General features: G+C 43.8%; 2 protein-coding genes across 2 annotated transcripts in view; both read left to right on the plus strand.

Moving 5' to 3' along the window:
• Positions 1 to 12394, plus strand: part of LOC138970709 (uncharacterized) — a 383958-nt gene that overhangs the window by 320747 nt on the left and 50817 nt on the right. The window lies entirely within an intron of this gene.
• The window catches only part of LOC138970702 (uncharacterized), a 42147-nt gene that overhangs the window by 22259 nt on the left and 7494 nt on the right, over positions 1 to 12394 (plus strand). The window contains exons 3-9 of the mRNA XM_070343185.1: positions 5450 to 5692; positions 6210 to 6363; positions 9017 to 9052; positions 9289 to 9467; positions 10186 to 10294; positions 10977 to 11075; positions 11542 to 11635. Coding sequence (XP_070199286.1) covers positions 5450 to 5692; positions 6210 to 6363; positions 9017 to 9052; positions 9289 to 9467; positions 10186 to 10294; positions 10977 to 11075; positions 11542 to 11635 — 914 coding nt within the window. The remainder of the gene's footprint in view (positions 1 to 5449; positions 5693 to 6209; positions 6364 to 9016; positions 9053 to 9288; positions 9468 to 10185; positions 10295 to 10976; positions 11076 to 11541; positions 11636 to 12394) is intronic.

The following is a 12394-nucleotide window of genomic DNA, read 5'->3' on the forward strand; positions in this document are numbered from 1 at the left end:
TACTACAATGCCTTTAATCGAAGAAAGTTTGCGTTCTTGGCCGAGTCAATGCAGCTGGCTCGAAAATCACCTCCCTTGGACGCGTGACGTCTATAGCGGAATCGGCCGGGTGGAACGGCGCTCTCTTATGCCGTGCAATGGGCGCAATCGGGTTGTCTAGTCATGTCCTCAAGAATACTTCAAAGGTAGGTCAAGAGAAACTAAGGACGGGGTGCGAGGGTGACTTCTCCCAGGTTGTAACATTTCAAACAATAAATAACGGAGTTCATAACATGTATTCTGCTTCCTTCCTGCTTTTTCAGGTGTAATTCCCACTTGAACCCTGTTTTAGTTCAACTTATTGGCAGATATATTGTCACGCGCCGAGGGACACAAACACACACTCACACACGCACGCACGCACACACACACACACACACACACACACACATACACACACAACCACCCACAAACACACATACACAAACTGATGTGACACACACACACATACACAAACTGATGTCACACACACACACACACACACACACACACACACACACACTAACACGTGTACACACACACACACACACACACACACACACACACACACACACACACACACACACACACACACACGCACGCACGTATAGACAATCACAGAGATTAGGTTCATGTATTCTGCCCCCCTCTCGCCAATTTACAAAATACAACAAGAGGTTTGATGAGCACAGTAGATCAACTTAAAACGTACACAATTATATTTTTAACATTACTTTTCAATTCTCGTTGATGCATTAATGATGCCAGAAAATGTAACCGGACGCATTTGGAACGCCAAAGCAATTAAATACATTGCGCGGTACATCGGCGCTTAATTTCATAACGTCTGACTGAGTCATTTGTTATTCGGTGATAGTTTCGCACATATCTATCTCCTGTATTTGAAAATCTGTTCACCTTACGTAATTTTCAAAGGTACATTTCTTTGATAAACGATACGAAACCGTGCAGGTGAAAAATTGGTAATGACTGACGTAGGATTCGTTGTGGATTTCACGTTGAGGGCACGTTGGCGATCAATCAAACCCCAACGTTGTGTGTTTACGTTGAAACTACGTTGTAGGAACGTTTGTTGTATCAAACTAACTTTTGTTTTTAAATCACGTGAATTTCACGTGAAAATCACGTGAGTATACCAACGTTGTTCGAACACCAGAAAATCACAATAATACAACGACGATTTTACGTTGCTTTTTAAGGTGGAATCCACGTGAAATTTACGTTATGTACCAACGTGTAAAAAACAAAAAAACACAACTGTAACGCAACGTTGCTTTCACGTTGTGTTTTTTGGTTGGATCCACGTAAATTTCACGTAATCTTCGCAACATTTGTAAGACACCAAAATGCAACGTGAAATTCACGTAAAATTTACGTTGTATTACAACGTCGAAAGAACACCAAAATCTCACAATGACACAACGTTGGTTTTACGTTGCGTTTTTTGGTTGGCTCAACGTAAATTTCACGTAAAGTTCGCAACGTTGCTAATGACACGAAAAATTCACATTTTCGCAACGTCGTATTTACGTTGTGTGTTTGCTGGGACTCTCTCTCTCTCTCTCTCACTCTCTCTCTCTCACTCTCTCCCTCTCTCTCGCTCTCTCTCCCTCTCTCTCTCTCTCTCTCCTCCCTCTCTCTCCCTCTCTCTCTGTCTCTCTCCCTCTGTCTCTTCCTTTCTCTCTCGGTCTCTCTCTCTCTCTCTCTCGCTCTCTCTCGCTCTCTCTCGCTCTCCCTCTCTCTCTCTCGCTCTCTCTCTCGCTCTCTCTCTCGCTCTCTCTCTCGCTCTCTCTCTCTCTCTCTCTCTCTCGCTCTCTCTCGCTCTCTCTCGCTCTCTGAGATCGACTCAAAAAAAAGAGCAAATGAGAAAGAGGTGGGAGGATCTAAATAGATTCGTCACCAGAAGGACTGAACTTCACTTTGGATGATGGAAGAGGTAGAAGCCTTGACACGAAAGGGGGTAGTCGGACACATGTAGCAACTGAGAGAGAGAAGAGAAAGGGCCCATGTTCTTCGGTAGAAATCAATACATTACTGTCTTAGTAAGAAGGAAAGCTGAACGAAAAAAAGTCACATGAAAAGTCACCTCAGTACAAAACATCGCTGTTTGATAAGGGTTAAGGGCTTGAGAGAGAGAGAGAGAGAGAGAGAGAGAGAGAGAGAGAGAGAGAGAGAGAGAGAGGTGAGAGAGAGAGAGAGGTGAGAGAGAGAGAGAGGTGAGAGAGGAGAGAGAGGGAGGGAGGGGGGGAGGGAGGGAGGGAGGGAGGGAGGGAGGGAGGGAGGGAGGGAGGGAGGGTTTGGGTAAATGTACTGCGAACAAAATCGATAAACTACCGGTGTCTGGGCCAGAAGGAAAGCTGAACGAAAAATCATTGAACAACGGCAAGCTGAAGACACACTAAATGGACAAGAAAGACTAGAAAGCATTGAACAATAGCAAGCTAAAGACGCACTAATTGGACAAGAAAGACTAGAGAGAGAGAGGCTGAGAAAGACGAAGAAGAGGATTTTTATTTGCGAATTATATATATCTATCTATATATATACGACTTGTGTCTGTCTGTCTGTGTGTGTGTGTGTGTGTGTGTGTGTGTGTGTGTGTGTGTGTGTGTGTGTGTGTGTGTGTGTGTGTTCGCGATGCACGGCCAAAGTTCTCGATGGATCTGCTTCAAATTTGGTCGGCATATTCAGGTAGACCCCGGACACAACCTGGTCGATGAGAATTTTCAACACGTGCTCTCAGCGCGCAGCGCTGAACCGATTTTGGTTTTTCTGTTCATCTTCCCAGATCCATTCCCAGTAACTCTTCCTTATCTTCTCCAGTGTTTTGCGTTTATCTCCCTTCCTTCGTGTGGTGTCAATCCATATTCCCGTTACTATTTTAAAAATGTCACTGTCCACAACGCTTTCATCCCGGCGAAGCCGGGTATTCCTCTACTTCTTCCCGGCGAAGCCGGGTATTCGGCTCTACTTCTTCCCGGCGAAGCCGGGTATCATTCGGCTCTACTTCTTCCGGGTATTCATTCTAGTATATATAAATACGAGTGTAACTGTGCCAACTATGCGAGACGCACAAAACGGGAAACATAATTAGTCACTGAAGAACTTCACTACTAGCGGTCTGGCAAAACAATACATTACTACAGAAAAAGCACAACGCGAGAGAGAGAGAGAGAGAGAGAGAGAGAGAGAGAGAGAGAGAGAGAGAGAGAGAGAGAGAGAGAGAGAGAGAGAGAGAGACAGAGAGAGAGAGAGACAGAGAAGAGAGAAAGAGTAGAGAGAGAGACAGAGAGAGAAGGGAGACAGAGAGAGAAGACAGAGAGAGAGAGAGAAGAGAGAGAGAGAGAGACACACACAGAGAGAGATAGAGTGAGACAAAGAGAGAAAGAGAGAGTAAGACAAACAGAGAGAGAGAGAGAGAGAGAGAGAGACAGAGAGAGAGAGAGATAGAGATAGAGTGAGACAGAGAGACAGAGAGAGGGGGAGGGAGAGAGACAGAGAGAGAGACAGAGACAGAGGGCGAGAGCCGCCTGCCCTGAGTGTTTTTATAATCATCCTCCTCTGTGACGGTTCAATAACTTTCTCCTTTCTCTACCAAGCGTGCGAGCACTGGAACTACCTTCCCAGTCAATACCGTGAACGAGTGGGTTTAATGACAGCTTTCTTTGCAACAGTCGATTCTCTCATTAAATGCAAAGCTCCTTTTGTGTTCCCTTCTCAAAGCAGAGCTCTGTTGCCGATGGAATTTGTTGTGTGCAGAAGAAATACACACGACTGTTTCTTATTCCGAGCAGAGCTATGCAGTTGTGTTACTGGAGTTTGGCAAAAGCGCGCAGTACGCTTAATAACAAGCAGGCGGAGAGAAAAAAAAAGAGAGAGAGAGAGAGAGAGAGAGAGAGAGAGAGAGAGAGAGAGAGAGAGAGAACATCTTTATTTACGTGGTAAATCGATTAGCAAGTCATAAAGAGAGAGAGAGAGAGAGAGAGAGAGAGAGAGAGAGAGAGAGAGAGAGAGAGAGAGAGAGAGAGAGAGAGAGAGAGAACATCTTTATTTACGTGGTAAATCGATAAGCAAGTCATAAAGAGAGAGAGAGAGAGAGAGAGAGAGAGAGAGAGCGAGAGAAAGAGAGAGAGAGAGAGAGAGAGAGAGAGAGAGAGAGAGAGAGAGAGAGAGAGAGAGAAGACAACATCTTTATTTACGTGGTAAATCAATAAGCAAGTCATAAAAAGAGAGAGAGAGAGAGAGAGAGAGAGAGAGAGAGAGAGAGAGAGAGAGAGAGAGAGAGAGAGAGAGAGAGAGAGAGAGAGAGAGAGAGAGAGAGAGAGAGAGAAGAGAACATCTTTATTTACGTGGTAAATCGATTAGCAAGTCATAAAGAGAGAGAGAGAGAGAGAGAGAGAGAGAGAGAGAGAGAGAGAGAGAGAGAGAGAGAGAGAGAGAGAAGACAACATCTGTATTTACGTGGTAAATCGATAAGCAAGTCATAAAGAGAGAGAGAGAGAGAGAGAGAGAGAGAACGAGAGAGAGAGAGAGAGAGAGAGAGAGAGAGAGAGAGAGAGAGAGAGAGAGAGAGAGAGAGAGAGAGAGAGAGAAGACAACATCTTTATTTACGTGGTAAATCAATAAGCAAGTCATAAAAAGAGAGAGAGAGAGAGAGAGAGAGAGAGAGAGAGATAGAGAGAGACACACACAGACAGAGAGACAGAGACAGAGAGAGAGAGTGAGAGAGAGAGAGACAGAGAGAGAGAGAGAGAGAGAGAGAGAGAGAGAGAGAGAGAGAGAGAGAGAGAGAGAGAGAGAGAAAGAGAGAGAGAGAAGAAAACTCGATAAGACGAGACAAATTCTCCTTCACAAGGTTAATCGATAAGCATGCACGTATAAATGCTTTTTTCCACATCGATCCTTGCTGCATGGGTTCATATACAACAGAAAAGTACATATAGAAAGAGAGAGAGAGTTGAGAGAGAGGAAGGGAGAGAGGAAGGGAAAGAGAGGGAGGAAAAGAGATGGAGGGGTGTGTCAGATTCAGTGAACAAAAATGTCCCCACCCCCCCCTCCATCCGTTACAACTTTCACTTGGAATTAAGTTACCTGCACATTTTTATTCAGATGAACCGGCAGCTCTTTTGATGGAAGCTCAAACTGTACTACTCGATTGGGATACATTGTTGCATCGTTCTGTAAAAGAGGAGCAAGTAAGAGAAATGAAAAGTGCTTTGTTTTAACACTGTTTGTTTTATTTGCATAATCATCAAATTAACAATCTTTTGAATTACAAAGACAATTACGACAAGCCTATGGCTTGAAGTTGTATTTTCAAAGAAGTATTTCAACTACATCAGAATACAGAATTTTTCTCGCGGGTTTTCAATCCATTTCACATCTACTTTTCTCTCTCTCTTGCCTATAGGATATCGTTTCTGCAGATGTCTGGCCTTGACCTTGATCCTGGTCGGGGTCACTGAGGTCAAAGGTCAGCTGATGTGGGTTCAGCTTCACAACGGTTCCCTTGGCAACGTGACGACAGCCGCCCCGGTACCCCCGGGAAGGCGTGACGCGGTCTTGGGTTATGACGTCACCAGAAATCAGTTGATACTGTTTGGAGGAACCCCCGGGCCTCTGAATGATACCTGGATCTACAATGTTGCGAACAGTGAGTAAATAGGCCTACATGTTTAAAATATCACAGGTTGAACTTTGTAGAGTTGTATTATGGAATGCACTGTTTTGACTGTGTGCTTAGTTTGTAAGGTCTAGAATGAAAAATATAAACACAAGAAAAAGGTTACATTATTAGAACGTTTAGTTTAGAACAAAACAAAACATTCATAAGAACTTCGACCAATCGGCTTTTAACGATGACAAACAAAACACACAACAGACCCAAAAGAAGACCCCCTAAAAGTGAGCCTAGGTGCTATTTCGAGCGGTGTGTGTGTGAGTGGGGGGGGGGGGGGGGGGTGCTGGATGGGTGAAAATCCTTTGATTCAAATTTGTTCGGTTTCATTCGTTCATTCTTTTTTTTAGTCATTCATTCAGCTAATCAGTCAGTCATCCATTTACTCTTACGTTCGTTCATTCATCTGCACAAGCATTATGACATCATATCCAATTTCATCAGAACTGTGACTAGAAGTGCTTCAGCTAACAACTCATTCGATATTTTTCAGACGAGTGGCGAGAAGTGAACACATCAGGAGCCCCCAACCCCCCTGCCCGTTACGCCGCCGTGGGAGGGGTCAGCGGAGGGTATTTCTACCTGGCCATGGGCAAAGGTCCCCACGACGTCTACTACAATGATGTCTGGAGGTTGGATCTCGCGGGGTGAGTGTCGCTTTAACTGGAGCTTGTAGTGTGATCATCTTTGGATTGACGCCCAACCAAACCTAAGGCCTAAAAAAAAAAAATAGGTGTGGTTACGGTAACCCGACCTACCCTATTTTTAGTGGCCGACCCTATAACTTTTTTTTTACATTTGTCAACAAAAAAAAAAGAAAAAAAAAGAAACAAAAAAAAAAACGAGTGCAGAAAACGCAATGAAAGCGAAAGCGCTCGAGTCGCACACTTATTTCCCTGTCAAGTAGGTTTAATTTGTACACATTAGAAAAAAAGGTTAAAAAAAAAGTGATTGCCGACCTTCCTTCCCGATTTTTTGTGTGGCTAAACACCTATTTTTGTTGTTGGCCTAAGCCGTATTGAAGCCCGACGGAGCACTCTTCCTGACACCACCAAACAAAAACAACGGGAAATGTTTGAAGCTCGAAGATCGAGTAAAAACCACAAGAAGCAAACAAGAAACCGCGACCGAACTGTCAAAGCAGTTGCCTCCCTTGTGATGAACATCCACTAGGAAATGTCCAATAAAAAAATCCCTACTTTTTACGACCGTAGTTTCTGGATATTTCCAAGGCCGTTGGTGGGAGGGTTTACTGTAGTTTACAAATGCCCCTCGTGGATTACAGAGACTACTTGCATGTGTATCAATGCGCCTCCCTGACAGGTGTTCATTGAGTAGATGTCCGTTGTTCATCGATAATTGAGCACCGGCAATCTGACAATCACAGAATCTGTTACATTTGAAACCCATCTTGATTGAATTACAATTGTATGTTCGTCCTTTTTTTCTCTTCATGATGTGGACTTTAAGTTACATAAATATCCTTTGCAAGCATTGCACGAATTCTGCGCTGTTCCACCGCTGTATCGGTGAATAGCAAGAACGAAGAGAAAACAATGCCTATATGTTACCTTGTGAATGACCAGCAAGCGCATTTGTCAGTGTCAGTGTCAACTGTCCTTACAAATGTTTACACGCGAATACAAAAAAAAAAACCACGAAAAATATAGTTGCCTCGACACCGCTGAGGATTTTTGGCTCACCTTTGGTTTAAACAAAACTTTATTCAATTTTAATCATGACAAGAACAATGCATGGATGATTACATACTCAAGCATATAATGCTTATTTTAAGCAATCATAGTAATTACAAAACAAATGTTAGCATGATGGCGGAATAAATTCATTAGCTCCTTTCAGGAAACGAAAAACAAAACAAAGACAAGACAGATACACAAACAAGCAGAAAATGGGAAGGGGTTGAATTGGTGATACAGGAGGTGGGGAAAGGGCAGCTAACTTGTAGCTAGCTTAAGGGAAAAAGAAGAAGAAGACTTAGAGCGCCAATATGTGACCCTCCACGACAGTATGAGTCGCATGTCACCTTTGCATGATTTTCATATTTTTACATTTTCCTGAAGAGTTTTTTATGCTCTATCCAGTGGTGAAAACCGTTTTAGAAAAGAGCGAAAACTGTTTGAGTTATAAGCCTGTGACTAAGGTGACCCTCACACTGTTACCAGACACTCCCCGGACTTGTATTAAGCCTAGCGCAGAACCGCGCGAGGTGACATGCGACTCATTTCGTGGTGGAGGGTCACATATTTAAGGAGATTTTTCAATTGTAATAAGTGCACATAAGACACTCGCACAAAGTTAATGCATATTGTGATCAGAGGAAAAGTCACTACATTGCGCATAAATCGAGTCATAATTAATAAGTCGGAAAACAACAAAAGAACATGAGAGAGGTTATGGGGAAAAATGTGTCAGGCAGCATGTCGCATGACAGTGTCTAATAAATATAATGAGTGAAATATAGAGGCTCACTTACGGAACCTGCCCGTCTGTCTAATATTGTCCTGTACAGTTGGCTCACCTTTCAATCATTTCACGTGCAGTGCGTATAAGGAAGTTGTAAGAGGCCTATGTTGACTCACTGAGTGCTATATATAGATATAACTTGGTGCCTTTAGGAATAAGCAGGCGTAAAGTATGCCTACATACGCGAATTCATTCTATCCTACATTCGTGAAACTTAACCATATCTTCGCTTGTGTGTATATCATGTAAATGAGGTTTGGTCAAACTGCGGTCTGGCAGAGGGCTCATAAATAATTTTCCACTGCTCATGATGACTAAGTCACTGAAACAAATTTCATTGTTTTCAGACGCTATATTTCCTATTTTGACGTCTGTGTGTTATTATGCCTGTGTTTGTGTGCGTTTCTTATTACACCCCCGGTATGAATAGGGGTGTGTATAGGTTTCACTCGATGTGTTTGTGTGTTTGTGGCGGTGTTTGTGTTCGCAAGTAGATCTCAAGAATGAACGGACCGATCGTCACCAAACTTGGTGAACAGGTTCTATACATTCCTGAGACGGTCCTTACAAAAATTGGGACCAGTCAAACACACGGTTAGGGAGTTATTGGTGGATTAAAATTATACAACGACTTAGAGACGGACACCCCCGTTGGTCAAAGGGAAATAACCATTCTCACTGCCACCAACTGAGAAGGTTATTTCCCTTCCCTTTGACGGGGGTGTTTTTCCTATCAGAGGAATTTCTTGTTTTTACCGTTGTCATTGAAATACATAAATATTAAATTTTGTTGTGTGTGTTATTTTCTCTCCACAGAACTGAGCGGTGGGAAATGTTACCAGTGGCACCACAGTGAGTTTGATTTCCTACGTTTTGTAAATCTCAAAGTTATTGCACTTGATTATGTTTCTCTCTCTCTCTCTCTCTCTCTCTCTCTCTCTCTCTCTCTCTCTCTCTCTCCCTCTCTCTCTCTCTCCCCCCTAACACCCCATCACCCACTTTCTCTCTTCGTACTATTATCCCCAAAATAAGCAAATGCCAACTGAAAACACTGTATTACAATGTCTACCCCTTCCTTTGTGGATCAGGACCACCCCGGCTCAGCAGGATAACTCCAGCCAGCCATACTCTCCGCCAGGGCGCGCCTTTACGACGGGTGGTATTTACGTCACTGGCTCGCGTCTCTACGTCAGTCTGGGAACCAATGACGACATGCGCACAAAGTACACGTTTGCTTACGATGTCGTCAGCAACCTGTGGTTCAAGGGTAGGTTGAGCAGTTTTCTTCTTCTCAGACTGAAGCGGACATGGACATGTACCGATGTGTATTTCACTTAACGTGTGTGTGTGTGTGTGTGTGTGTGTGTGTGTGTGTGTGTGGGCGGGAGCGGGGAGGTGTGTGTTTGTGTTTTGTGTGGTTGTTTGGTGTTCTGGGATACTGCCAAAGGCTATGCTACTCAACTGAAGTAGGCGATCGCAGGTGTGTCTTTACACCCCCGGTATAGGGGTGTGTATAGGTTTCGGTCGATGAGTTTGTTTGTTTGTTTGTGTGTTTGTGTGTTTGTGTGTTTGTGTTCGCATATAGATCTCAAGAATGAACGGACCGATCGTCACCAAACTTGGTGAACAGGTTCTATACATTCCTGAGACGGTCCTTACAAAAATTGGGACCAGTCAAACACACGGTTAGGGAGTTATTGGTGGATTAAGATTCTACAAGGACTTATAGAGAAACATATTCATGGTCAAAGGGAAATAACCTTCTCAGTTGGTGGCAGTGAGAATGGGTGCAGTGAGAATGGTTATTTCCCTTTGACCAACGGGGGTGTTTTTCCTACCTCGGAGGAATTTCTTGTTCTGCTTGTTTATGGGGGTCTAATTTGTCCGTATGTTTTTGAGTCAATGTGTGTAACCGTGCATACACCAAGGTTGAGTCGGTGTGTTTGATTGTTCAAGTATTTTCTTCCTTTTTTCCTGGAATGCAGAAGACGAAGGCTGCAACTTGTACGACCCCCGCTGTCCTCATCCCCGCTACCTGCACAGCGGCGTCATGACAGGCAGTGAAGAGTTCGTTGTCTTCTCGGGCTGTCTCTCGTAAGTGCCACAAAGACAGAGGTGAGAAGAGAAAAGTGGTAGAGGTCACAAGGTTAAGTAGGTCAGTGGTTAATTATAGCCTGTTCCAGAATTAGAAGTGGGAGATGGGCGGATCCTTTGCACTTCCCATGAACTCCCCTGTCACAAGACTTTTTACTGTTGCTAGCTCTTTAAGAGTTTCCTTGGCCTGTGAATGATTCGACTCGCCGTTTCAGGTCTGGTCAAACTTTTATATTGGATATATGATAGTTATCATAATAAAGTAATGAAAATGAAATCAGTTGTGAGCCGCGTTAGGATCAGCTTAGAACTGTTTTGATTCGTGAAGAACAGTTCACCATGAGGTTGAAAGAGTTGTTTAATATTAGTTGTGGATGCCTTTTTTCAGTTCGGTTGGAAAGAAATGACCCTCCGAAAGGGATGACCATTGACTTTGTATGACATTCTAGTTATTAGCGCCGTACTAAACTGAATATACATGTCAACACCTATTTTGGTTAAGATTGTCAGTAAACCTTGACACAGTCCTCCGATGTGGTTTCGAGGCCAGCTGCAAAACATTGACATGTTATGAGTTGTTTAACAATTCTCAATCTGAGCTGCGACGTTTTTAGGAGCAAAGAGTCTTATGGACTGTGTCTGTACTTTTGTGTGTATTTTGTTAATTATTGGCTGTTTTCAGGGGCGAGGGATCTGCTGGACCATGTCCGTCACATGACGCGTGGCGCTACGATGGTCAAGCAAAGACGTGGACACAGCTAGACAACTGTCCTACACCCAGGTGTGTGTAAGAGAGAGAGAGAGAGAGAGAGAGAGAGAGAGAGAGAGAGACAGAGAGAGAGAGAGAGACAGACAGAGAGAGAGACAGAGAGACAGAGAGACACAGAGAGAGAGACAGAGAGAGAGACAGAGAGAGAGAGAGACAGAGACAGACAGACAGACAGAGATAAAGACAAAAAAAGAGAGAGAGAGAGAGAGAGAGAGAGAGAGACAGACAGACAGACAGACAGACACAGACAGACAGACAGACAGACAGAGACAGACAGAGACAGAGAGAGAGAGAGAGAGAATATTCACATGTGCCAGACAGTGTGTGTCTGAACATAGAGGTTAGTTCGCGTATGTGTCTGTCTCCCCATATCCTGTCGCTCCCGATTTAGTTCTGCCACAAGCATTATTATAAAGAGACTTTCTCAATCTGAACATGGTTGTAAACTACAAACCTGACTGATGTAACTTGTCTACAGACTGTATGGCACCATGGCCATGCTTCCAGAAGCCGAGGGTAAGCGTTACGTTGCACTGTACGGAGGACAGACCAACACCGCCACTATCGTACAGGTCAGTCTTTTTAAAGCCGAACATCCGTCTCCAGGAGACCAAGCCTTGTTATAGTAGAAGGCCACAGAGCTAAATTTAGCGTTGCCAGCACGAGAAACTAGAGCTACATCTGCCGCGCGCCGATGTTGGCCTTTAAATTATTCAGTGAAGAAATGTTAACCCGTTTTAAAACCCTATGAGGTAATAGGGCAAAGTTGTTGTTGTTGTTGTTGTTGTTGTTGTTGTTGTTGTTGTTGTTGTTGTTGTTGTTGTTGTTGTTGTTGAGCATAACCGCGCTTAGCACTGGCGGTGCCACTTGGTACAGAGAATGTTACTCTGACTTTGGAGAAGTAGGATAAAGTGACAGAGGCAGCATCGGTGTAAATTAGAAGTTATCTGTAATAGAAATCAGTTACGTTGGCATAAATATTCATTGGGGAGAATGCAGTAATAGTTACTGTTGTCTTATGATTATACAAACTTATCCGATGCAACTCACTTAGAACCCCCAAAAGATAGCCTAGCTTATACACTTCTCTGAAATATGTACGCCTCACTCTTGGCACTCTTGGGTGGGGAAATAGCTCAGTCGGTAGCCGCGCTGGCTTCAAAACCAGTTGTCGCTTTTGGCGTGAGTTCGATCCCCAAGTTCGGCGAGGGATTTATTTTTCAGGGTCAACATCGTGCAGACTCTCCTCGGTGGCCGAACACCCCCGTGTGCACGATAAAGAACCCAAGTTCACAGCCAAAGTCTCAGGGCTTAGTAACATGAATACACGG

Source organism: Littorina saxatilis, linkage group LG7, assembly GCF_037325665.1.
Source record: "Littorina saxatilis isolate snail1 linkage group LG7, US_GU_Lsax_2.0, whole genome shotgun sequence".
NCBI classification, from domain to species: Eukaryota; Metazoa; Mollusca; class Gastropoda; order Littorinimorpha; family Littorinidae; genus Littorina; species Littorina saxatilis.